The sequence below is a fragment of the Phodopus roborovskii genome, unplaced genomic scaffold (assembly GCF_943737965.1).
Source record: "Phodopus roborovskii unplaced genomic scaffold, PHOROB, whole genome shotgun sequence".
NCBI lineage: Eukaryota > Metazoa > Chordata > Mammalia > Rodentia > Cricetidae > Phodopus > Phodopus roborovskii.
Genome location: NW_026126433.1, coordinates 24,847,107 through 24,875,007, shown reverse-complemented (window position 1 = coordinate 24,875,007; position 27,901 = coordinate 24,847,107). Strand labels below are relative to the sequence as shown.

General features: G+C 46.8%; 1 protein-coding gene across 1 annotated transcript; it reads right to left on the bottom strand.

The window, feature by feature from the left end:
• On the bottom strand, window positions 1-27,901 carry Ncf2 (neutrophil cytosolic factor 2). The gene is made up of 15 exons (XM_051185984.1): window positions 27,508-27,901; window positions 25,344-25,426; window positions 19,669-19,777; window positions 15,706-15,840; window positions 12,746-12,853; window positions 11,099-11,158; window positions 9,819-9,862; window positions 7,095-7,236; window positions 6,814-6,882; window positions 5,860-5,935; window positions 4,281-4,306; window positions 3,755-3,906; window positions 3,518-3,629; window positions 1,042-1,219; window positions 1-259 (listed from the first exon to the last, which is right to left on the bottom strand). Exons 1-15 carry the CDS (start codon window positions 27,679-27,681, stop codon window positions 147-149), a joined length of 1,581 nt encoding a protein of 526 aa, XP_051041941.1. The 5' UTR covers window positions 27,682-27,901; the 3' UTR covers window positions 1-146.

The following is a 27,901-nucleotide window of genomic DNA, read 5'->3' as shown; positions in this document are numbered from 1 at the left end:
TGTGTGATGGGTTCAGTTTTAATAGGGAAATGTTAAGTTAGAGACCATTTCCAAATATGTCTTTATAGTGCATAGCAGAGATGGGTAAATCTTAGCAAAAAAAAAAAAGCACTCTTTTTCTTCAGCTTTGTAGCTTATAGAGCTTCTTACACTTCTCTGGGAGTGCCTTCCAATTCCTTGGCTTCACATTCTTCAACAAAGGCTTTAGGGAAAATGCCAACTTTCCCTTTACACTCTCCTTCCAGCCATTCTTCATTCACTGATAAAAAGCAAAGTATATATTGATTACCAAAACCCCATATAGAAAAAAAATGGCGCCATCATGAGTGGTCAGCACTTAACACAGCTAGTTTTCTTTCCCTGTTCACACCGTTTATGGTAACAAATACTGGAAAGTAATTTAGGGTTAAAGTGAACATAAAGTCTACCAGGTTCTGTTGTAGATAAGACAGTAAAATGTAGGATGAATTATATAAGGACTGAACATGAATCCTCAGGTGAGTTTTGTTTTTTCTGGACATTCTGATAACATGAAAGGGCATGCTTTCATGTGAGTGATTAATCAAAAACCTTAAAAGTTGGAGTTAGTTGGGTTTAGTACATTTGTAAAAATAAGCTTTAATAAGTAACTTCACAGTAATTCGGTTAGCAGCTATTCCCATTTTAAGGACAGGGGCACCCAGAGAATAAACATAGCCATCAAATCACATGATACTGGTTAATTATTATATCCATCTAAACAGGCCATAGAGCCTCAGGATGGGCCCTGCCCTTCTCTCTGGAAAGTACAGTTAAAGGCTTCCTGGTTTATAGCAATGGCAGAATAATTTAAGCCAATTACATATTGGAACAACCAAGATGCTATCATGGTCTTGTGCCTAATAGAGGAATGGATAAGAGGAAGCCCCACACTTGAATTAGCTCCTTTTGCCAGAAGCTAGGACATCAGTTGAAGCTTTTGGCTAAGAGTTGATGTTCTCTGTCTGACCTTGACCTTGTTTTTGCTAATACATGAGTTCGGTTCTGTGGACTTGGACTTACCATGGGAGAGTACCAAGATTACATCTCCTTCTACAAACTCTAGGTCTTCCGGCTGAGTGGCTTCATAACTGAAGATTGCTGTTACTTGGCTTCCTTCCTTAGGCTGAGGCTTTGCTGTCTGGGTATTGGCATCAAAGTTTTTACTTTCCTTGGGTTCATCTACCAAGCCTTGATCACCCTGAAATAGCAAGGAGCCTATTAAATGTGTTAATTTGTTGACCAGTGAAAGCCACTAATGGAAGCAGTTGTTACCATTGGCCTAAAACACTTAATGAATGTAAATAGAACTGAAAGGCATGCAGAACCCTATGTAGGCCTAAGTTGCCTTACTGAAATCTTTTTAAATAGTCCCAGGGAAATGTAGATGTTGTTCTTGCCCTTCATATTGGGAAATAATTTGAGGCACAAGTAAATGACAATCTATGGTATAAATTCAGCTAGCTTTGTGTGTATGTGTGTGTGTGTGTGTGTACCTGTGAGCCGTGGTGTGTGAGATCAAGGGACAACTTGGACAAGTCAGTTCTGTGGGAGTTGAGCTCAGATTATCAGGCTGAGGCATCCTGCTGTCCCTAAAGTTTCTTGGCACTGAACTCTTCCTAGCACAAACACTAAGGATCTTGTTAGAAATTCTGCTTTTGCACTCCATCTCAAACTTACTAAACCATTCTACCTAAGAGCTAGCTCTAGGTAATCCTCACTCTCTGAAGCTTCAGAACATGACTTTTAAAAACATTTCTGAGAAGCCGGGTGTTGGTGGCACATGCCTTTAATCCCAGCACACGGGGGGCAGAGGCAGGTGGATCTCTGTGAGTTCAAGACCAGCCTAGTCTATAGAGCTAGTTCCAGGACAAGCTCCAAAAGCAATACAGAGAAACCCTGTCTCTAAAAACAAACACACAAATAAATATGCCCTCCCCCAAGGAAGTAGCCCCAACTGAGTCTGCACACCTTGTTTTTTATGTTTTGCTTGCATGTATGTCTGTGTGCTACATGCATGCCTGGTGCCCATGAAGACCAAAAGAGGGCAATTCCTGGAACTGAAACTAGAATAACAGATGGTTGTGAGCTGCCATGTGGGTGCTGCGAATCGAACCTAGTTCCTCTAGAAGAAAGCACTATTAACCACTGAGCTATGTCTATAGCCCAATCCTAGGTTTTTATCCCAGCTTCCATTTACTAGCTGTGGGTCCCTTAAGTAGCAGTGTAGCCTCTCCTGACCAGAGAATGAAATGAGGTGTGGCATCATAACTGGCCCTTACTGAATACTTACCCTGAAGCAGTACTGTTTTGAGAATGCGGAAGTACTTGAATTTGGCTGGTGATACATATTGCACTGAGTGGATACGCAGTAAATGGCTATTTGCTTTGCTTTTCCTAATTAGTGAATGAGAATAATTTACAGCCTCCCCAGAAAACAGTAGCAGAGAACACCAACCATGATGAGCCTGGATGGAGCTCTAAAAAGATTATGTTGGGAGTATGGGGAAGATCTGTGTATATAGATGGAAATAGATTAGCCTCACTGGAGGAAAAAGTAATAATTTACAAAGACATTTTATGTGAAATCATTAACATTTAGAGTAAAGTCCTTTCTAGGCAAATATTCCCCCAACAGAGTAAATTGAAATTATCAGTACAGCATATACCATTTAGTAATCAAAAAGGAAGGTCAACCCATGTGTAAAATCCACTTATAGGCTGACAGACTGTGAGTGCCTTTTAGGGGACATAATAAGAAATAGAAATACAAACTTTTCTCTAGAAACTAAGAGGGGAAAGTTCAACTGTTCACCCATCACTGCCACGTCTGTCCTCTAACTTTGCTCCTGACTCCTGTGAATCTCACTTTGAAGTCAGGTGACTCCTGTCTGACTTCATGCCTTATAAGACAGCTTGTATTGTCGATACAGCATGATGACTGAATACAGACATGAAGCTGGGGTCTCCACCCCTGAGCAGCTCTGTTGTCTAGGTCAGGTCCCTTGACCTTTCTCTCCCTTGCCTCCTAAACATGATATGCCTACATGTATAGGAGCACTGGGGACCTTTAAGAGTTCCTTCCCGGAGTGCACGGTCCCGCAGGGCATGACCATGGGCAGTTCTCAGTAGATGCCAAGTCTCAGGAAGTGGCTGCTTTCTCCGTAGTGAATAAATGCTCAGTTTTCTGTCCCCCCTAAATGTGTCTCACAGAGACCTAAGGTGAAGAGTATAAGCTTAGCTTAGTCGTGCTGTCACCCCTGTCCTTGTTGAAAGTGATGGCCATGATCCTTGACCCAGCCAAACTGGTGGAGGCAGCTCAGGCTTGCTGTCCACTCCTGGCCCCATTCATGAGAAACCCTCTCCTTGCTGTAACGGAATGAGCCTGTAAGCCACCATGTCCCTGTCACTGTGCCTATTGCCTGGCATGTAGGAGATATTGGATCAATGCTGAATTCAGTTGGAAATGGCCTTAAATGCCCTGGCTCCCTCCACTCACCACGGTGTGCTCACACCAAAGAGTCAGGCAGTAGTTTTTCACTTGGTTCCAGGCATCCTTCATGGTTTCCTCCGATAGGAGCAGAAGCTCAGTGCTGTCCCGAGGCCGGTAGCTAGCAGGGATGATGGATAAAGAGCAAGGCAGAGAGTATCAGCACAGAAAGCACACCATAGCCAGCAGTCTGCATCTGCACAAGACCCTGGCTGTACCCCAAGCTGCCGCCTTCATGAGGCTTACCTCAGTTTAGTGTGTCCTGGCAAAAGCCCCAGTTTCTTTGACACCATGTCCCGAAGCTGGCTGTAGGGGAGGCCAAGCTGAGTCTCCATGACCACCGTGTATTTGTAATGCACCTTGAGCATGTAGGGCATGGGCACACTGGACTTCACTTCCTGACCAAGAAAGAACAAAGGACACCTTAGGGGTGGAGGCTTTCAGCAGCATCCTGGAGCACCACAGCCTCTCTCCACTTTGTGTGCAGGCCCCCCAGGACTGGCCCGGGAAACGGGAGGGGCTGATAAACAGCTGGTTTCCACATTCCCCGAGATGCCTTCCATTCAGAGGGCTCTAGTCCATCTCACTGGCACAGTATGTGCTCAGCTAGAGGCTAGTATGATGTGTGTAGAAGTCCCTGTCCTGTAGAGGCAGTGTCATGTGGCAACTAATTCAACCCTTTTGGTTGATATTCCACAATCTTAAAAGACATCCCCCAACCCAAGCCAGACCCATAAGTTATCTTCCTGTGGAAACAAGAAGAAGAACTTACCTTGGGCTCTTCTTTTTGCTTGTGACCTGAATGGAAAAGAAAATAGTAAATGAAGACTCATGGTGGTACCTGCCATCCACAATGCCCAACGTTTTACCCTTTAACACCTAAAAAAAAATCTCACTCTCTGAAGAATCTCAGAGACCACAAGCATGTGGACACAGCCAGTCTCTGCTTCTCAGGCTATCATAGGATTGGCCTAAAGGCCAATTAAACCAGTAGGATCCAAGGTAGAGAGAGAAGTCAGGTGACATGAGCCCAAGCTCCAGGCAGAAACAGTAGAGCCATTACCATTTCATGGTCCTATAGTTTTGAGTATGTTTGTGGTTTAAAATGCTTAATATATTCACAGCAGTGTGTGGGCAAGAGGAGTTATTTACAACCAAAGTTATTTATCACCAATGGTGAGAACCATTGATCACAAATTGACTCCCAGCTGATTATTAGAACCACTTGGGACGTTTTGCCAACATCAACCAAAGGCCTAGGTATATGGTAGTTCTTTCTTTCCAGCATTGTGTCCTTTCATGAACCTCCAGATAAGGAAGGTAAGAACAAAAAAGCTCTGAAGGACACTGTACAGGGCCACTGAAGGATTTACATGTGGAATAGGTGATGCCTTAGATGAGAAATTCACTCCTTAGGCAGAAGCTATGCCTGTTCGTAGGGGAGTTATATCCAGGCAGATTGTATTGTGTGTCTGTAACATATTTAAGTGGCTCATAGGGGCAGAGAGGTACTGACATGTTGTTTGCATTGAAATTTTTTGTTTTAGCATGTGTGTATCATGAGAAGGCAAATGCCCTGACGTGTAGAGGTCAGAGGACAGTTTCTTTGTGGAGCTGATTCTCCATGGCCTGCTTTATGTAGGTTCTGGTCATTGCAGTCATCACCAGATTTATGTAGCAAGTGCCTTTAACTATGGAGCCATCCTGCTGGCCCATAGCTGATGTATTCCAGTGAAAAAGTGTTGTAGTAATCATTGTACCCTACTTCCAACTTTTCAATAGGTCTGCAACTTTCTCAAATAAGTATGCAGGGGAGGAGCATAAAAGCAGTTCCAATAACATGTCCAGGTGGTCATGGACAGACACCTCCGTCATCTCCATCAGAATTGGCTTAAACTCACTAGGAACAAAAAGGCATTGCTTTCCCAGACAGTAGTACCCAGCTTAAGAGAGATCCTTCTGGAAAGATCTCCCATCCACACCATCCAGTGAGTGGTCCCTTCATGCCCCAAAACTCTGGAGAGCACATATAACTCAGTGGTTTGGAGAGAGCTGAGGGGAGAAAATGTAGTTACTGCTGCCTTTCTTCTTGGACCTGGTTTAGGTCATTTGATGAGTGCTGTCTCGACAGGCACTTACTGCCCCTTCATCTGCACTAATTTCCAAGCAGGTGGGAGAGAGGCATTGCCATCACCGTCCAGTGGGATGATGATGCAGGCAAGACAGGCTCTGAGGAAATAGTCATCAGCCAAGGGTCATGCTGAGTAAAGAAATCAGAATTTCCTAGGTGGCTAGGGAAGAGCTCTTCATCATGAAGCATCCCTGCAAGCTCCTTTTCCAGGGCCACCAACCTGGTAACAACTGGGATCTTCCTGGAGCACTGGTATTAGGAGGAGGTGGAATATCAGATTCTGGGGTGGTGTCGTCCTGGAGGTGACAAGAGGAAACAGTCAGACAAAAGCATGAGGGCTTCCCTGGAAAGAAACTGGATACAAATTTCTTCCTAAAAGTTAAGGTGATACAATACAGGAAAGGGGGCCAATTCATAGCAGCAATAAGAACCCTAATGCCCACAAGGCCCTTCGCCATCTCACCAGCCATGTTGAAACCCTACCAAAGTGGGATGACATGCCATGCTTCTATCTCGACTGCAGAGTGTACTGAGAAAGGGAAAATTCTGCTTCCCATCTGCAGGGCATTTGAAACTTTGAAGTGCCTCAATTTCATGACTCACCAGGGAGGACTCCACACATGTGCATCTTATTACACAATGTAAAGGGACAGACCATGTGCTGTCCTCAGAGGGCCGTGTAGCTAAGGGTGACAAGCTTCTGATCCTCCTGCCTCCACTTTCCAAGTGTTAGGAGCACATGCCATCATGCCTGAATTACTCAGTGCTGGGAATTGAGCCCTGGACTTCACGCATGCATGCTACACACACTCTGCCAACTGAGCCATATCCCCAGCCCTTACTTTGTTTTAAATTGTAGCAACTGACACACTGATCATTCTCCCTGGTGAAAACAGGTGCCTGGGAACACCTAGCTCTAACGGTAAGGCTTCACTTTCCAAGTCTTCCTGACCAGGACTCACAGGGTGTAGTGAGTCTGGTGGATTCTTAACAGCTACCTCTACTTTGCATAGCTGATCTTTTCCCCTCAGGCTTAGGCATTCAATACCAGCTCAAGTGGCCCAGAGCTAGTGAGTCTTTCTTCCATGACAGGGAGACTGTCCTCACACATTCTTCCCTCTGGAAGGCTGTGTGAAGGTTGAAAGGGATGGGCTAGGCCTTGACACTGCGTTACCTGGGGCTGTGACTGAGGATGGATCCGAAGCTCAACTGGCTCCAGGTAGTTGCAAGGGACAAGCCCCTTCTGCAGTGCCACATCCCAGAACCCAAAAAAGGAAAACAAAGACTCATTAGTACCCAAAACACAGAACAGTCTGCAGTCATACATAGGGACAATACACGGATGATGGCCCTTGGCAGGTCTGCAAATAATGCAGCAGATACTGTCCCATGGAAAAGCTCTGCCCTTTGCTGGGACCCTATGCCCTTAGCACCTCCCCCTGACCCTCCAAATACCTGTCCATTGAACATGACTGTGGCCCAGTTATCACTGCCCTTCTTCAAGACAAAAACGATGTTCCCTGGCATGACCTGTAGCTCTTCTGGTGTCTCCGGCACAAAGCCAAACAGCACTCGATGTGCCTCACCTTCCAGAGCCCTGAAGGGTACACAGAAGACCCAGCCCATCATTCAGCTTGGACCACACATATCTCCTTAGTGCAGGAGAAGCACTGGAGGCCAGAGACTTAGCTTGGCGCTCACGCTAACACCACATCTTACTGTCTATGGGACAAGAGCAGGGTGCTGGCCTGCATAGGATCCCGAGAGGACTGGGTGAGAAACTGCAGGTGAGTGTATTCCATAACCACACAGGAGTTCCCCTTGTCCTCAGGGAATACTACTCAAGCATCCAAGACATGGATGAACCCATATACGGTACCAAACCCTCATATGCCCTATGCTTCTATACCTCCGTGTACAAATGTGACAGCTTGCACGTCTGAACTGAACACACCACCCACGTCATTGTAACTCTTATAGTCCCTGGTGTGCCAGCAGAATTAGCACAAATTCCTTTCCGTTAACACTTAGTCAATGGAACACGCTGTGTAGAACACCCCGCCTCCATCACTCATCCATTTCATATTGTCTTTGTTTTTTGAAATGGGATATCACTCTGTAACTCAGGCTGGCCTGAGCTTTCAGCATCCTCCTGCCTCAGCCTCTCAGAGGCAGAGGTTAGAAATATAAGCCTCTATACCCTGCCCTTTTCCCTATTAAGTCAACTTTCACTTTTTAACATAAAAGACAGCCTTACAGCTTTGGCATAAACAGATTGCTGGTGTTGGCACTACTCTTGTGTTTTGGGTCCATTATTAATCAACACAGGGGGTACTTGATCAAGCACCATAATACCGTGACAATCCTTTTCAAAAGATACTATCGTTGCTTTATTTTACTGAACTTATTTTATTTCCATTTTTATTTTCTTATTTGTTGTGTCTGGGGGACATATTGCCACAGTGTGCGAATGGAAGTCAGAGGATAATTTTTGAGTTATTGCTCTCCTTCCACCTTGCTTGCTGGTCATGTCGTTTTGATTCTGTTTTGTTTTGTTTTATTGTTTTAATTAACATGCACAGTATTCGGTCTCATTATGACATTTTTCAAATGAAAATTGATTTTGTTGATTCTCCTCCCCCCTTTTCTCTCTAATCCCACGTCTACCCTTGTGCCCCTTTAAACACAAATAGCCCAGCCTCCTGCTTTCATGTCACGGGTGTTCTGTTTCACTCTCCCACCCCCTCACCACCCCCCTTTCCCTTTCCTGGTGTGACAGACAGTCATGCTTAGCCAGGTGACTTCCAAGTGACAGGTGGCATATACAGCATGATACACACCCACTCTAGATGCAGGGGATTTTCCTCCCAGCGTTCAGAATGTAGAGCAATTTAAAACATCTGCTAGTTGTTTCTTTGCTTGTTTTTCAGCAGGGAGGGCCTTGTTATTTAGCTCGCACTGGCCCCTAACTCCCTAAATAGACCAGGCTGGCCTCAAACTGGTGGCAGTCCTCCTGTATGCTAGGATCACAGGCTTGTGCTCCCACACCCAACATAAAGCTAATGGTTCACTTTTGGAACTTTGTAGTTTGGGGTCGCGGTAGGCCACAGGCATGTGAAATGGCAAGACTGTTTATAAAGGAAGACACTGAGGAAAACAGTGGGATGCCATCACCAGGACCACTACCAGATAATTCGGCCCGGCAGTCCTCATCCTCCCTTCCCTGATAAGGAGAAAGTTAGTTCCCAGGTTCTGGCTGGGGTGGACAGGAAGGATGGCCAGGGGAATCGCACAAGTGGAAATCAGGGAATTGTGGGAAGGGGATGGAGAGCCTGGCGCTGGGAGGCACAATGGAGGATCTGCAACGCTTTGCTTTATGTTAGGCCTGCCCTTTCCCCTTCACTGCCCCCGCCCCCCAGGCCCTGGTTACCCTACACCTGGAGGGGTTCCTTTCTGTCACCTGGAATGTATGCATGAAGTTGCCTTGGAAACTGCCCACAGATGGGTGTCAGGTTCCACCTTTTCATGCCCACTGGGCCTGGTGATGTGGGGAACTCATCCTCCAGTCTAGAGGGCTTGGGAATGGACCCCTTCAGCCCCTCACTTTGGGATCACCTACAATACACACAAACACTTTTTTGACGCCCATCAGAGGGGGAACTAAGCTTGCTTTGTTCTTCAGAGGGAGCTCTTAAGAAATCTGAGGTGAGGCCACTCTGCTGCTCGGTTTACAGAGTGACTTCCTTTTCTTGAGTCTTTCCCCTTTTTCAGAAAACACGTGTCAATTGTGTGTGAAGGCACTCACACAGGAAACAAGACTCTGTGATAGTTTCCAGAATCTAGAGAGTCGATACAAAACTGACTTCTCACCTCTGACCTGGGCCCTGTTCCAGAGGACACACTTCACATTTTAATGACCTCCCATCCTATCAGGGGCCATGCCCATTGGGATAGCAGGTTACTGCAGCTAGGCCCCCCAGTGGCCACCCCACCACAAGGAGGACAATTATCTCCCAACTCCATCATTTGGTTCTAGCCTTGAAAGCAGGAGGAGGCTAACGTCCTAGAAAGGGACACAGGGTTTGGACCTGACCCCATCTTTATTTCTGCACACCCTTACTGTCATCAAGTCAGGCAAAAAGTGTAGGCATTCTCCACACAGATCTCAACAGAATGTACCTGAAGATCTCTGGGGTTTTGGGTCTGGGTGGAGGCTCCGCTGCCTGTGGGACATTCAGGAAAAATGAAGAAAGGGAGGAGGGAGGAGAAAACAGAACGTTGTTAATGGTAATTTGATCATTACTGCAGATCCCAAACCACAGACTGCATTTCTGGGAGAAAGGCACAATTTGGGAAGCCAGCAGCCTGCCAGCTTGTCTGGGGCGGACTTCACCAGTACAGCAACAGTCATGACCCAGGCCCGGTGTCTGGAGAAGGTGTTCTTGCTGGAGGGGTTCTGACCTAGAGCCTTGTCCCTTTCCAGTGTTTGCCACAGTGTGTGACATTTCTGGACATTTAAAATCAACTCAACATCTACTGGCCATCTAGAATCCCCTTTAACACGTGTTTCTTGTTCTGCACTGAATGTCACAGAGTCTGTTACCTGGGACTTTATGTCCTTGTCCTCTAGCTGGGCTGAAGTTCAGCAAGCCTCTGAGGTTTTCTCTGACTTCATCATGTCAAAAGGAGACAAGGAATCTAGATGTTGGCCGTCATCATGCCCCTGTGTTCATCCTGTCCCCATTGCCCAAGCATGGGTCGCATGGTCAGGCAGTGATCATCCTGCCCCATATTTGGGGTAGAGGTCAGTGCTACCCTAGAAAGTGTATGTACTCAAGGCAGGGAGGTGACCATGTTCAAGGCCCTTTCCTCCTCCGACAGTGCTGATCACTGCTCTTACCCAACCCTGTGTCATGCAAACAAGCTTGGGTCTTCATTAATCTACCATCTTCCTGTCACAAGCTTTGTCTCTGTCTCTGGACCCACTGTCATTGGGGACCATGTCTGAGCCCAGCTTGGGCTGGTACTCTGCCTGTGTCCCCAAAGGACTCTCTTGTGCATGAACAAATGGATAGAGCCAAGAGAATCAAAACCTCAGGCTCTGTGCCCTGGTACCCCGCCACACACACACACTCCTGAACCTACAAAGAGACTTTATCACAAAACTTTCAGGTTGTGCATTTCAGTGTTCTGAGAGAATGTTCAGGGTCTCACAATGTGATCAACAGGTCTCTTAGAACTTGAGAAGGGTGGATTGGGATTTGGAGAGCTGGCAAGTTAGCCTCAGAGAATGTAAAAGAGCTGACATGGTCATAGTCTGCAGCAGCCATGTAAACTAGGGCCTGGGATAGAGGGCAAGCCCCTCAGCTCTGTCGAGAGACAGCTGAAGGAAGCCTATGAACAGTGTGTCAGCCTAGCTCTCTCACGGGGGACTACTTCCCAGATAGATCTGGTCTCACCTGTGGCTGCAGAGGGGCGAAGCCAGAAAAGTTGTCTTGATGAACCACGGATGCTACAACCTGAAACACAGACCAAAGAGGGGTGAGCTAGCTGTTGCTGGCTCTTCTTGCCCATCATCTGTGTCTTTCCCCATGATCTCCTCCTGCCTCACACCACAGAGCCACCGTCACTTGTGTAGCTTCCAGGCGGAGATGGAAGCTAAAGATTACCGTGTGCCTCTTCTGGGTTAGAACTCTCACACTCTCCTAGAAAGAAGTATTGCTGTTATTCATATACCATCATGTTGCCCATTTTAAGTGAAAATTTTCATGGTATTTCATACACCCACTAGGCTTTGCAGTGCTATCTTGTGCCAAATATTTTAATCACGCCAAAAGAAGATGTTGGCCCTATGAAGTAGTGTACAGTCTCCTCTCCTAGACCAGCAACATACATTTCTAACTCTCAATGGGTTGGCCCATTTAAAGACTTTATATAGAACTATACACACTTTTCTTCCTATTTGTGTGTGTGTTGTGTTTCATGTCTATGTGTGTGAACATACAAATAAAGCCCGAGGTTAATGTGAGAATCATACTCAGTTACTCTTCCTCCTAACTCAATGAAGCAGGTTCTCAGTGAAACTCAGAGCTCACTATTGTGGCTAGTCTTGCCAGCCAGCTTTCTCAGAGGATCCTGTCTCTACCTTCTGAGTCTGCAATTACAGGCAGGACTCCATGGCTACCTGGCAATTAAGTGGCTCCTTGGAACCTGATCTTCATGCTTACATAGAAAGCACTTTAACAACTGAGCCATTTCACCAGCCCTGGCACGTGACATTCGTATTGGTCTTCTTATAGACAGCATACATTTTCATCCATGTTGTGCGGCGAGCGTGATAGCCACTACACTATGGAAACACACCTTATAATATGGATAGGCTGGGTTGACCAGGAATTGAACCCAGGTCAACTGCTTGGAAGGCAGCTGTGCTCACCACTATACCACCAACTTCATCCATGTTGCAGCATACATTAATTAGTACTTTATCCTTTGTGTGGGTGAGTAGTATTCCACTGTCTGGAAACATCATATTGTATATATCTATTCACATATTCACAGATTCTGTTGGTCTCTGTGATTCAGCCAGCTCCAGCTACTCAGTCATTGGACAACTCCCATTTCCAAACTGTCAAAGTCAAACGCTGTTTGGAAAAGATACTGCTGCCTCACTTCAAGTCATGTCTGAAAGAATTTAAGACCTGGATTCAGAAGAAATATTGCTGAAGAAGGAATCCAGTTGTAGAACTGTGAAAAGGGGAGTGATTCCCCAGAATCCTGAGCAGCAAATTGCAGGAGCATTGAGCCAAGGGCTTTTCCTGCTGGCCCTCTACCCTAACATTCTCTCGACTTTCGGTGAGCCCTAGCTATGTCTTTTACCCTATGCCTCGGTCCTGAGACTCAACATCTCCACAGGAACCTCAGGAGTTACTGAGGGCTGGCCAGGATGATGAAAGAAACTGGAAGTGTTCATTCCTTACTGTCAGCAGGATCCTCATTGCCACCCCTGAACACCATAGCAGGGAAGTGTCTTCTTGAATCCCTTCTGCCTGGCCCCATGTGGTCCAAGGCACAGGAGAGGTGGGAAGATGAGTGGTCCCACTTACTGTAGCCTTGCCCAGATAGTCCTTCTTGGCCAGCTGAGCCACCTGCCTCTCATTTGGCCGGAACAGCCTACCCACGGGGATCAGGACGGGCTCGAACAGTTTCTGCTTCTGTAATAGAATGGACAGTCAATCACGAGTCACTCAGCAGTATTGGGTTCATTCTAAGCAATGTGCTGTTAGGTGACCTTGTGTGAGCATCATAGAGTGTACTTATACAACCTTGGTAGTTCAGCCCTGTGGAATGTGGCCCGTTGGTTGACTAAAACATCTATTCATCTCTCATGATTGTATCTCCTCATCTGAAAATGCAAGTGATGAAATCATTCTTGCTTTCCTCTTCAAATGGACCTCTGGGAAAAAAATCTCAAGAGAACATCTTTTTCAAACCATAGAGACTTGTCATTCTAGAGGGCTAGCAGGAGCAGTCGGGTTTATTAATTCTTTGGGAATTTCTGTTTTGATCTTATTCACCCAAGCCCTAACTCCTACCAGATCTACCCTCACCTCTTTTCTCCCCATAATTTAGTGTCCTTTGTTTATTTGTTTGAAACAGAGTCTTACTGTATAGCCTTAACTGGCTTGGACCTCACTATGTAGACTAGGCTGGCCTGGAATTCATAGAGATCTGTTTGTTCATGCCTCTGAAGTGCTAGGATTAAAGGTGTGTACCATCATGTCCAGCCTCTTTTTTTTTTAAATAACCCCTCAGCTCCAATATGTGTTATTCATATACTCCAGTGTGTGACCATCAATTGGTGAATGGTTGACCTACCAGGAGTCACGCCCTTAATTAAAATTTGGCTCTTTCTTCCTCTAGAAACCACCAGCTGTCCATAGCTTTTCAGTTATGGGCCCATGAACCCCTTTCTACTCCATGCTACAGTGTTGACTGGCTTGATAGTCTGCAGGCAACCACAGCTGTTCTGTGTTTGGTGCAATGGTCCTGTCCTGTCTATAAGCCATTATTTTGTTCTGATCCTCCATGACCCCTGGATCTTACAATTTTTTTCTGACTACCTCTTCTGTGATGGTCTTGAGCCTTGGGGCTAGAATGTGACACAGATGTCCCATTTGTGACTGAGCACTACTCAGTCATTGATTCTCTGCACTTGGAGTAATTGTGGTACTGTCTGTGTCAACACCATGTGTGTTAACCACCATCCACAGCTCCATTGCACAGGAAGAACTGAGAGCTGCAGTAAACTATGGGTATAGGGACACAAGTTTCCAGGGCAGTGTGACTGTGGTAGTTTGAATGTAGTTAGCCCCCATAAACCCATAGAGAGTGGCAGTAGTGGAGGTTTGGCTTTGTTAGAGTACCCATGGCCTCATTGGTACTGTGCCACTGTGGGGGTGTTCAAGCTATGTTCAGTGTAGAAACCATTCACTTCCTGTTGCCTTTGGATCAAGATGTAGAATTCTCATCTCCTTCTCCAGCACCATGTCTGCAAGCATGCCACCATTTCCTGCCATGACGATAATGGACTAAAACTCTGAAAATGTAAGCCAGCCTCACTGAAATGTTTTCCTTTCTAAGAGTTGCCATGGTCATTGTGTCTCTTCCCAGCAACAGAAACCCTCAGACAGTGATACTAGCCCATTTAGCAAAGCAATAGTAATAGCTTTACCTTTGGCATCTGTGAGTTCCCCAACGATGGGTATTTGGTCAGATTCACAGTACCAGGCATGTGTTTCCTCCTATGGAATGGGCCTTAAGTTCAGGCATAAAGCAGTTGGTTACCCCGTAGCATTCATGCCCTATTGTACCCATGGGCGTATCTCACCAACGCTGATCATTATTTCAGTTCACAAGGCTCACAGCTATGTAAGACTATTGATGCCTACCCCCCCCCCAGAAGTTGGCATAGAACCTTCTAGTACTATTAGAGTTAGCTAGCATGGAGAAAGCTTCCTGGTCAGTACCAACCTGATTTCTCCATGTCCTGTGACCCATGTATGTGCTGTCTTAAGCAATAGGGTCTTGTTGGAGCTATCCTACACAGAGGATTATGTTCATTCCAGAAGTCATAGGTTGCTGAATAAAAAGACCATCAGTCAGGGGCATCCAAGAGGCCTCCAAAACAGTACAGACTATTTCCATTGCTCTTGGTTGCCCATGGAAGCAGTTAGCTTTAACATCGCCTTACATTGGTATTGTTCACCCAACACTCTTTTCTAGAGCACTGACCTTTCTCACTCAGTGTGGTTTCTTGAGTTTCTCTTCTGACATAGAGGGCACCATTCCAAGAGTGACTCAAGAGCTGAGCAAGGGTGGTGACAATGCCTTCCCGGGACTAGTGTTGCTCTTGTACACAGGCATACAAAAACTTGGGCCCCTTTCTTGGTGTTTAAATATAGCTTATTTAAAACAACTTTTGGGGGCTGGAAGATGACTCAGAAGTTAAGAGCACTTTCTGATCTTCCAGAGGACCAGAGTTTGCTTCTCAGCACCCACATCGGACAGCTCACAACTGTGTATGACTCCAGCTCCAGAGGATCTAACACCCTTCTGGTTGCTATGACCACCTACCCATACATGCATATTCTCACACATAGACACATAATTTAAAATAAAGTATCACCAAAGAAAGAAAAACGAGTTTTGCTCCCAAGTAAAAACAAACTATGAATAATCATTTTTTTCACAATTACTTCACAGAACTGGATTATTTTTGTGGGAGCCGCATTGAGCCTGGCACTGTGCCAAACAGTGAGGATGCAAAGGTAAACAGAAAAATACAGCCTCTCTCTTCACGGTGTCATTGCCCAGGGCCCCTATGAGAGATCCAGGGACTATGCCGTTCTGTTCTCTAGCTTGTGGCTTCTCAGCTCGGATTCAGGATGGAAGGTGTTGAAAGAACATTTATTAACCAGAACCAGCAAAGAAAAATGTTCCCCATCGTGGTGTTCTAGGAAACAAGATGAGACTCCATGGATACGCTTTCCATCATCACACTCACCCAAATGCTTTCCATGGCCTTGTCAATTTTGGAATGCCTGGGTTCGGACTTCATGTTTGTTGCCAATGCTAACTGTTCTTCTGCCTTTTTCCATTCCTCTTTCTTGGCATGCATAAAAGCAATATTATACAACACCTAGAAAAGCAAAACCCAGACAAAGCTTGAAACTACCCCAATGCCAGGTACCAGGATGGATTCACATGTACACACAGGGAATGCTGTCTGGTGACACAATCCCCTTCCCCAGCATTCAGAGAAGAGCCAACAATTAGTCTAGCCACTGAGTACTGTCAGACATAGGGGCTGAGTTAAAACATTATAATGCGTAAAGCCGGTGTCATGTGCATTCTTCTAACAACCAACTAGGTCAGGAGGGGAGGAGAACTAGTGTGTTGCTCTAATATAGGAACCCTTGGGGAGGTGAGGCAGAGTTGAGAAGAGAAATGAAGATGTGTAATCTCTAATTCCTGCTATTACTATTGGACCTGGGTCCACAGGCCAGGTGCAGGGCAGGCAGATGCTCCAGACGCATTGTTCTGTACTTGAGCCAACAGAACCTGGCTGGGGTTACGTGAAAGCAAGGCTGTTACATAGTGGTATGCATGAGACAACTCCATGGTCAAAGTCCAACGGGGCTGGAAAGAGAATTGGCACACACAGAGCCCAGGGGAACAGTTTAGCTGCAATGGAGAGGCAATGGCAGAACTTTCCAGGTCTTTAGTTGGATTGTAGGATCATCAGTCTGCTTTATTATAATACTGTCAAATTTTCACATAGAACCAATTAAACTGGGTACACCAGTAAGAGGAAAGAAAGTTATGGACACAGAGGTGTGACACTGAGTTCCAAAGGACACTGATGCTCTGTCTTCCCTCTCTTAGATCATGTTCCTTTGGGGACACCAGGTGGCATGTCCTGACAAAACATAAGTAGTCCCATGGGGCTGTTTTGTAGCAAGAATAGAGGCCTCTTGCCAAACAACAATTCTACTAACCTAGACACACCTGGGTGACAAGATTGGTATTTCCACGGAGTTAGGGGCTGCCGCTGGTGCTAGGGGAAGAACTAACCCAGGAGTAGAGTTTAGATGACCTTTCCTGCCCTTCCTGAGCACCAATGAGATGGCGCCTTCTACATAGGTCTTTGGCTTACAATGGTTGAAATAAGGAATTTTTTCACACTGATTTATTGTGTGTGTGTGTTTGTGAGTCATGGCACATGAGGCCAGAAGACAATTTGTAGCAGTCAGTCCTTTCCTTCTACCATGTGAGTCCAGGGGCTTGAACCAAGGTCATCAGCCTTAATGGCAAACAACTCTTACCCACTGAGCCATCTTGCTAGCCCCCAGGATTCAGGATTTGGACTAGAGAGTATTTTTTTTTCAACTTAACAATAGTACAAAAGAGAAATACATGCAGTAAGGAAAAGCTGCTCCACATTTCAATTTTGTCCTTTTCCCAGGCTAATGACACATACTATAGTGCTCTTACAATTTGGTTAGTGTCATAGAACCTTGCCTACTAACCAGCTATGCAACCACAAAGAAAAGCAAGTGACACACTGGGAGAGTGTGGAGGCTTCAAGGGGTAGGGGTGGGATTTCTCTGTGATCACCAGAGCAAGTAGAATAAAAATCCATGGGAGGCAGGAAGGTACTTTGGTTCAGCACAACTAGGTAGCCATGTTGGTTCAGACTTTGGGAGTCTGACCCTGAGTGGTTTATTTTCAGCATATTTAAGCATGGCACAATTTGGTGGAAACTTGTCTAGTGATAATTAGGTCAATCCTGTGTGCACACTCATGCACAGAGTAAACTAAATAAAGATCAGATGTGACTACATTGCAACTCTTTGTAAAGTGCATGTGACACCTTCCATAAAGATGGGTTCTATAGATTGACTGAGAAAAACAAACTCATCATACAGGTCTAGGGAAGGATCCAGTGGGGTTTGAGCCACAGCACCAAGGTTACCAGGTATTAATCATGTCCACCCCCAGCCTTCTGGGTGGATAATGGTTAAGCACCCTTCCCTTTGAAAGAGTAACACTGTGTGTTTAACATTCCAGGTTTCCCTAGTGATGATCTGTGAGCGCAGGGACCTCCATTCCTCCTATGACACACTAGTGTGGTATGCCATAAAAGAAGGATGTATGTGGTATAGGTGTGTTAAATGCATTATTTACTTAAAATAATGGGTTTTTATCCTAACTGGGACTGGGGGTGTGGCTGAGTTGTGCTTGCTTAGCATGTGCAAAGCCCTGGGTTCTCTCCCCAGTGCCACATAACTACTGGAGGTGTACGACTGTGTTCTGAGCACTGTTGAGGGGGAGGCAGGAAGACTGGAAGTTCAAAGTCATCCTTGGCTGCATACCAAGTTTAAGGCTAGCCTGGGGTATAAGAGCCCCAGAAAGAGGGAGGGTGGGAAAGAGGCACACACACACACACACACACACACACACACACACACACACACACACACAAAGAGAGAGGGAGAGAGAGGAGACAGAGAAGGGAGTTACCTGGACAGAACCTGTTGTCCTAAGTTGAGAGGCATCTGACACAAACTTGGCTGCCCTAACTCATCCATGACATGTGAGGACAGAAAAGAGACCACAGGGAGCTTTGGAGTTTTTTCTCAGTCATCTTCTCTTGAGGCTTTTCCCTGTAACCAAGGCCTTGAGGTGCCATCATAAGAAATTGTAAGTAGGGATATGACTGATTTCCTGCTCCCTGGGTCATTTCAACCTTAACCACAGTAGGGACTCCTTCCTGTGAAGTTCTGTTTGCTACCACAGGGCACAATCCTTTTTTCTAGAGCTGTCTGCTCCCCCCATATGTGTAAGTGGCAAGTGGCCCTCAGCAGGATGAATGACAATCTTTGGAGACCATTTTGATTGTCACAAGGTGAGGTGAGATGCTCCTGGCATCTAGTGGGAAAGGCCAGAGAGAAAGTCAAAATTTCCACAAGAACAGTCCCTGCAACAAAGTGTCTGCTCCAGCTTGTCCAGCGTCCTCCGGAGCTGGTCTCAACACCAGCCAATTCCCAGAGTAAAGTTGACATCTTTCCTTGGGAGCCTGGCATAGCTGTGTGCCTGCTGCAGGGCAGAACAGGCCACATGTCCCCAAGGATTCGGGCAGTGATACAATCTATTTTTACTCGTAGCTCTGAGCAACCCTCGGAACACTTCATTTCGTGTGCCTGGTTCAGCAATGTTTCTAAATAAAGGTCTACGACATTGGCAGGGGTTTTTGGTTTTCAAGCTAGCGGTTTATATTTGGAAGCTTGATAGGGAAAGTTATTTGGGGAAGAAAAGTTCATAAACTCACAAGCCAAAGCCAGCCATGCCTGTCCTTTTTGGTAACACAGGAAAGAGGCTGTCCTTGTTTGGAGAACTTTACCACACCATGTGCATTGTCCTGTTCCTGGGCAGACTTGTACCGAATGACCCACTCTCTCTCTCTGAGTGTTAACCAAGTACCCAGATGGGTTACAATGGCTTCCTCAGACAGAGAATCTGTGATTTTTGGATCTGTTAGCATAATGCTGAACAAATAGCTTGTCAGATTGAACTGCTAAATAAAACATGCAAATGTCTACAAATACTCTCACAGACCTGCACATTCCTGTCTGGTCCCTTCAAAGTACACAGTAACCTTGTTTTTTTGCACAGACTTTTGAGCCACAAATTAAGGAAATGTTCATGTCAGGTAGCTAACTACTCTAGGAGGAGCCTGAAGTCATTGGATATCCCTCCCTCCTCCCTGCTCTCCTCCCCTCTCATTCCCTCTCCTTTCTTCCCTTGTCCATGTTGGGATCAGGCCCTCACACAGGCCCAGCAAATACCTTATCTCTGGATGTTTTCTTAACAGAGAGCCTGAGACTCGAGGCACATGAGTCAGCATGAGTTTAGCACGCCTTCACAGGACCACCACTTCCTAAATGTCCTCTGCAGGCCACCTTACCTCACAGGCAAACAGCTTGAACTGCAGCCCCAGGATCTTGTAGTCTATCAGTTGGTTCCCTCGAAGCTGAGTCAAGGCCTCTTTAAGGTCTTTGATAGCTAAGTCGTATCTGCAGGACAGGGAGAAGTAAGTCAGTCCGTCCATCCAGGTCACGGAGAAAGAAATGCAGAGTACATGTCTCTGTGCTTCCCCATTCTCCATCCATTCCAACCCTGAGGCCAAGCACTCGACAGAGGAGGTGTGAGTTTGCACCCTGGAGAACCTCAATCTATGACAGTAATGGGGATTTTCTTCTCTATGGGGCTGTGTACACATTTCCCACCTTCTGATGACCCCGGTGACCTTCATACACAGCTCCCACTCTCCCTGGAGAGCTCCAAGCAGTACCGCACCTGCCCACACTGCTTCTCTTTGGAAGATTCTAGGGGCAGATTCAAAGCAGTCCCTACCACCCTCACTCAAGATCATATCTGCTGGACACAGCTGCTAGCAGGGGGGAGGTGGGAGGAGGTATGGGGTGGGGTGGGGTGGGAGGGTTCCTTGTCACAGCCATAGCTTGGGCATCCTCCTCCTGCCTACAGCCGTCTTCTGCTAAGTTCAGTCTAGCTCTCAATTTTGTGGCCCCTTTCCTCCTGTTCACACTTTGGGGAAAGAGGGAAAAGTTACTCGCAGATGTCTCTGGGCCATCCTGTGAAGTAGGAGAGGGTAGGCTTCCAGGACCCCTCTCTGTAAATATGCAGGCTGTGTGTGGCTGTCTGTGTCCCTGAAGCAAGGAGGGGCAGGTGGGGGCACAGGTGTGCTGCTCCCTGAGCAGATGCAGTTTCCACCGCGCTCCACAGCCTGTTTGGGAGCTGGAGAAATCTCAGCGGGTACGCTGTCAGTCATCAGCACTGACAAATGTGCCCTGCTCCCCGAGGAGCTGGCTGGCTGAGCAGGTGTCTGCAGCTGTGGAGATGCCCCAAGTCTACCTGGCACTGCAGGGACTCAGCAAAGCCCTCCATGTCATTCTCTGTCTCATCAAGATGTCCACAGTGTGAAGAAGACAGCTTACCCAGATGCTTGTTTTGTGTGAAAAAGCTGGGTGGGGTTAACCCCGCTAAAGTCCATTTTTTGCTGTTGTTTGTCTTTTGAACTAGGGTCTTCCAATAGCCCAGGCTGGACCTGAACTCAGTATGTAACCTGGGATAACCTTGAACTTCTGATCCTTCTGCCTCTGCCTCTTGAATGTTGGATTGCATCCAGTTTATGGTGGGGATCAAGTGGCCTAGGGCTTCTTGCACGTTAAGTAAACCCTCTACCAACTGAGCTACATTTCCAGCCCTGATGTCCACTTTTAAACTTGGCTTCCCACAAATCATCTGCTTGGCGGCCCCTCCTGCCCTGCTGCATCTTCTCTCCTCATCCCTGTGCTTGTGGACCTCAGCCTACCCATGGCGGGGACTCAGCTTTCACACCGCTCTGGACATCACTGCAAGGGTCTGAATAGGGTCAGTTCTTAGGAAAAGCCTGAAAGAGACTCAGCCCTGGATCCTGCTGGCCTGCTTCAAAGTCATCTTCTGTGCCATCTGGAAGCTTCCTTAGAAGTCTGCCTAGAAGCTGCCACACCCCAGGGTGGGAGGGCTCTCTGTTCCAGCGTACTTTCCCTTGTCATTCCTGTAACAGGCCCTGCAAAGGCACCTTAGCAACTGCTGGAGCTGCTGCTTGCTTCTGCTCCCAACACACACACACACACACACACACACACACACACACACACACACACACAGAGAGAGAGAGAGAGAGAGAGAGAGAGAGAGAGAGAGAGAGTGTAGAATCCCAGAGCTCATATGCTCAGCGCTCTCCAGGGTAACAGTTTCAGGGTAGACAGGTAGACAGGCCCAATCTTCCCACTTCCGCCCAGCAGAAAGAAGGCCTGGTTTCCTCCTCTGTCTAGGTCAGCTCCACCTTATTCTGAAAGGTCTCACCACGATCTTATTTCCACAATCCTAAGATCCAGGAGGTCCATGGTATGAAAGACAACTTACAGACCCTCCCATTTTTGGGATGGCAAAGGTGGGGGACAGATGATTTGATGGGATGGAGGGAATCATCCTGAGCTACCATCTGCTGCTTGGGAAATGCCTCTGGCTTTGTTGTGTTAGAACTGAAGACAAAAAAGCAACACAACACTGAAGCCAGATGAGGGGGTGGTCGAGGGGAAAGAACCTTCCTTAGTGTGACCCTTGTTAAACCCCACTCTGCAGTGGGAATAAGTGCCCAACCCATTCAGCACTAAGTCACCCATCTGGTCACCATGTCCTTCAAGCCTGCCCAACTTTGTACCATGATCACCAGCAGATGACAGATTTCCCCTTGTCATCTACACCTTCCTTGAAGCAGAAACTTGCTTACATCCATTTAATTAATCCAACAAGTGTGGGTTTGTCAAGATTCGTGGACATGGATAATCCCAGAGTTTGGGAGGTGGAGGCAGAAGGACCAAGAAATCAAGGCTAGCCTCAGCTACGGAAACACTCACAAACAAACAAACAAACAAACAAACAAACGTAAAGAAAAAAACAAACGTAGAGAAAAGAAAATGAAAAGGGGAGCTAGGGAGGTGGCACAGTTGTAAAGCATTTATTTCTGGAACATGAAGACCTGAGTTCAGATCTCGAGGACTCACAAAAACAAAGACACGCAACTGGAGAAATGATTCAGTGGTTAAGAGCTCTGGCTGCTCTTGCTGAGGACTGGGGTTTCCTTCCAGCACTCACATGATAACTCATAACCATCCACAACTTCAGTTCCTGGGGATCTGAAGCAAGTTCTGACCTCCAGGGGTACCAGGCATGTACGTGACCCCCATACATACCTGCAGGCAAAACACTTGAACACTTAAAATAATCTTTAAAAAAAATGCCAATTGTGTCAGTATGTCCTGTAATCTTAGATCCGGGAAGACAGAGACAAGGCAGATTATGGGGTTCTGCTGGCCTGCCAAATGAGCAAAGCAGCCAAGTCTGTGTTCAGTGAGTGACCCTGGAAGGCTTTGATCTGAGGGTATTGTCAGTCTAAGTAGTGCAATGCTTAGCTGTCATTAAGAACAGCCACCAGTGCGCAGAGAACTTCAAAGTTTAGATGTGGTCAGTTAACCTGCTTGAGTGAGAGTAAAATGAGTCTTCTTGGAAGAATAGCCACAGACACGGAGTGCCTTGGGAGAGAGGGCTGGAGTGGGGGAGAGGTGGAGGTGGCTGTTGTAGACAGTGTGGCTGCTCACTTCTCAACACGATCTTCTCACCCTGCTTCCTGAACCCAGTATCTTCTCCAGAAGTCCAGAATATATACAGAGGCCAGCCGCAGCCCAGCACAGCCCACCCCAGCCTATTTAACCTCAAAAGACAAACTCCAAGGCCATCCTTTTCACTAGATCCAATAACTCATGGTAAAGAGACAGCAGAATAGAGAACAGACATCCAGAAGGAATTTCTATAGGAAAATATCTGGAAGTTCCAGAGCCTTCCTGGAAGGCTAAGATTTCGAATGACTTAAAAAAAAAAAAAAAAAAAGCCAGACGTGGTGGTTTATGCCTGTAATCCCAGCACTTGGGAGTTGAAGGCAGGAGGATTTGGATGACAAGGTCATCCTCAGCTAACAGACATTACTATACAAAACCCTGTCTCAAAAGCAAACAGAGGTGGAGAGGTTGATGGGAGGGACCAGGCAGCTGCTGTCTGTCGTGGCAGAATCTGCTCAGAACACGCCTGCCCCAGGCTGGTCGCCTTGTCAGGATGACCCCCTCCAAAATCCATTTCTTTCTTGTCCTTTTCTCCAGTGCCTCCCCGAGTCAGACCCTCATTTGCCACCAGGACAACTGTGTTCACTTCCAAATCGATTTTCCAGGCACCTGTCTTGTTCCCTTTAATTCATATTCTAGAGTGACTGAAAAAAGCCCCTGTCTCCGTGATCTGCTTGAGAATGTCCAGGGAGTCATCATCCAGCTCCCTCCCCACTCAGGCTGTCCTCTGCAGCATCCTTCCGTGCCCTGTGCCCACCCACACCTCTCAGGCCAGTTTCACTGTTGGAAAGTTCTTTCTTTCTCTCCGCCAGTCTCCTTTTCCTTAGAACTTGTGCACACACAGAGATACTCTCCTGTGCCAGTTTGCTGTCTGAAAAATCATGTTTTTAACATCACCCCTTTGTTATTTATATACTTGTTTTTTGGGGGCATTTAAGGGAAAGAAGGGGGTTGAGGTTAAAATTCATTTTGTAGTTTTGTCTTTTTAGTATCTGTCATGTTTTTCAAGAAAGGGTCTTTCTACATAGCCCTGGCCATCCTGGAACTCACTCTGTAGACCAGGCTGGTCTCGAACTCAGAGATCTCCTACCTTTGCCTCCCGAGTACTGAAACTAAAGACATGTACCACCATGACTGACTTTTTTTTTTTCCTTCCTTCCTTCTTTCCTTCCTCCCCCCCCCCCTTCTTTTCTGTCTCTGTCTCTCAATTTTTGTGTCTGTGTCTTTTTACTGCTTTATTGACTGTAAATAACCCAAAACATACACAGTGTGATAGAGGGAGGGACCTCACTATCATCCCACCATCCAGAAGTGATGATACATTCATTGGCCCTGTAAGGATGGAAAATTTAGCCTAATTTTCCCTAGACTCTGCCCCCTAGCAGTGAGTAGGCAAAAGGTCACATTCTTGACTGTTTATGACAGGGCGGATGTACCACAGCACCTGTGAGTGAATGAACAGGAAATGAGCCTTGTTACACTACCCAGAAGGCCTAGCGAAAGCAGACTTCCTGGGCTAAGTGCGGGCTTGGATAGTTCAAATTGATTGGTTCACACTGGATACTATGAGATGACTGGTTTGTGATGCCTGGGCTTTGTTGTAACCCTATAAAAGCTGTCTGAACCCTGTACCCAGGGTTCCCAGTCCTCCACCCCATGTGGAGTATGGCTGCGGACCCCAGTGCACTGGAAATAAAATACCTCATGCTTTTGCATCAAGACCGCTTCTCGCTAGTGATTTGGGGGGGGGGGGACGCCTTTCCTAAGTGGGGGCGTGAGGGTCCACACCCTCCATGGGTCTTTCAGCCCATCCCTTCCAATCTATAGTTTGTGTAACAAGTGGACTTTGTGCTAATACAATGCTTTGAAACCTTTTTTTTTTATTTGCCACCCACTGAGAACTTTTTCTAATGGAATATATACACTATTTGTATCAATTTTTACACACGAGGCTAACCGTTTGTATTTTTATTTTTGTGTTGGATCATCCCCCAAACCCCACCCAATAGTTTGAACTGGGCTTAGCAGACAACTTTCAGCAGGGATGAAGCCAGGGTTAATTTGATTTCACAATGACTCTTGTTTGGGGACTACTGAGTCCCTCACAAAGAGGCACAGTGGGTGTCCTCATTAGAGATACTGGTTCGAGGCCCAGCAGCTAACAGACAGCTAGTGGTTGTGCCCAGATGACTTACATGTGGTCAGGCTTGCCTCCCTTCCCCAGAAAAGCCTTTTGCGTGCTATTTATTGCATGACTGCCCAGAAAAAGCTAGCCAGCTTTGCTTCCCACTAAGGCTGGAGGGTACCTATAATGCTAGGTACACCATCACAAAGACCCATCTGTCAGACTTGTTGGCACCTTCTCCCAGTGTGGGGAGCATAGCATTGGACTACTTACTTCTCCATGCTGTAGTAGAGCATTCCTCTCTGGAAGTAGGCCACTGCCAAGTGCTTGTCTCTGTTGATGCTTTTGGTGAAGGCCTGCAGGAAGAAGGGTCCATACATGACCGCAGAGCCAGGCAGAGAGGAAGTATAAGAGTAGCCCCAGGGTGAGCAGGCAGGTCTGTCAGAATGATTCAGCAACTCAAGGTGACAAAATAGACCTGGGCTACAGACATCTTGGGTTGCAATGCCTTGGGGTGTTATTTCCTCATTTTATAGCCTGTGGTAAATTATCTAATCTCCCTGAACTTTTTTTTCCCCTATATAAAGTAAGTGATAGAGTTGGAAAGATATCTCAGCAGTTAAGAGTGCACTCACATGTTAGCTCACAACCATCTGTAATTCTAGTTTTAGGGGCTTCCTTGAAAATCAGGTATGAACATGGTGTCAAAACATACAGGCTATCAAAACACCCACTCACATTAAAAACAATAATAAAAGTAAAATGAATGTGATATAGTTAAAATAAGTTGTATTTGCTTGATATAAATTTATTGTATGAGTATATCACTAAAATAATAACAAGAATACATGGATAATGTTGTCAATAAATGATTTAACAGGCAAACAAGGGCAGAGATGATGAGGGAACCAGCAATAGAAGAATGGGAGGAGAAATCTTGACCAGTAAGAGTAGAAGAAGCTATTGATCTGAGTGTGTGAGGTGACCTGTGGATCAGCCTGGCCAAGAGTCCCAGGTCAGGCCAAGGTGTGAGCACCCAGGGCCAGCAGAAGAGCTTCATGCAGGATAGCTGCCTCCTCTCTCCACAGAGTGCTGTCTTCACAGCTCTCAGGATGCAGCCAGCCCCTGAGGGGAAGTGGAGGGGAAGTCTTCCCTCCAGGCAGGGGCTGGGCCAGCTTGCTGACAGAGAGCCTGAAGATATCAAGGCAAGGTCTCGGTCTGTTTTCCTGCCCAGATGTGAATGTGTGGACAATGTTCGTTCACCTGCTGCTCAGGGGATAGCTGGTGGGAACTGTTTCCTTAGAAGTGGCGTGGGGGGGGGAGGGGGCGTGGAGATGGGGAGAGAGGGGTAATGGGGAGGGGCTGGGGGAAAAGGGGGGAGAGCTGGGGAGAAGAGTTAGTAGCTAAAATGTGTGTCTCACAGCATGAGGAGCTGCATGTGACCTCAGCCAGGTGTGGGGCCATGTGCTTTAATCTCAATGCTGGGGAAATGGAGATAGGATCTCCAGCCAGCCTACTGTAATAGGCAAATCCTGGATCAAAAAGAGACCCTACTTCAAAAAGCAAGGAAGCAAACAATCAGGGTGGACAGTGTTTGAGATGGTTGAGCAGGTAAAGACACTTGCTGTGCAATCCCGGCGATCTGGGGTTGATCAATGGAACCAGGTAAAGATGTAAAGAGAGAACTCCACCAAGGTGTCCTTTGACCTTAACATGTTCACCATGGCATATGTACCCACCCCCACCCCATCACACACATACATACATAGTCAGTCAACTAATCAATCAAGTCAGTAGTCAGTCAGTCAATAAAGAAGCTGGGTGGTCATATCAAACTCCTTTAATCCCAGCACTCCGGGGGCAGCGGCAGGCAGATCTCAGGCTGTGAGGACACACTGGTCTACACAGCAATTTCCAGGACAGCCAGGGCTACACAGAGAAACCTTGTCTCAAATTTGGGGGGGGGGAGCTAAAATGCCCCATACCCTTGGTGGAGTTCATGGCTCAATTACAGTGTGATTTCCATCAGCTGGCCTCGGCATCCTTAGAAGAGCTCCCTGCATCGGTGATCAGAATTGTTTGAGCCAAACTGACCAGATGCTGAGTCCCTGGAAGCTGTAAGAGGCACCTTACAAGTGGGCACAGGGTGGTAAGACAGAGAAAGCAGGTGTCCAGCAAGAGTTGGTAAAACCTAACTGAAGGAGGCTTCACAAAGAGGTTACAGGATGGCCTTAGGTTATGTGCAGTTATTGGAAAGAACAGAGCCCCACCCAGGTGGCTCAGAAAAACCTGTCCTGGGAGCTTTTAAAACTGCCAGGCCAGCTGTTAGATGGGGCCTCCTGGAGCAGTTCTGAAGGGCTTTTGTTCTTTTATAGCTTTGGGAGGTGAGGTTTCCAGCAGACAGAAAAGCTCCCTGCACAAGGGCCCCTCAACTCACCTGCTCGGCTGCTGGCATGTTTTCCAGGATGGTGTACATACAGCCTATGTTAAAGCAGATCCTCGAGTGGGGGTCCTGCACCTCGCTGAAGGCCTCCAGAGCACCTTTCCAGTCCTTCTTGTCGGCCGCCAGCACCCCTTCATTCCAGAGTCTGATGGCCTCCGCCAGGGACATGGTTAGCTGTATGCCGGTAGGCAGGGAAATTCAAGGTGTCTCTTTCTCCCCCCTCCCAAGCTGCAGGGCACGCCAGGCCTCAGGGTCCCAACCTAGTGCTCAGGATGGGGTCTAGCCTCCCTCTGGGTGACTTCATTGTGTCAGGAAGTTTCCCCACTTTTCAGGAACTGACGCATAAGCTAGCATGAAAGAGAAAAGGAAAGAAGAGAGGGCTGGAGGA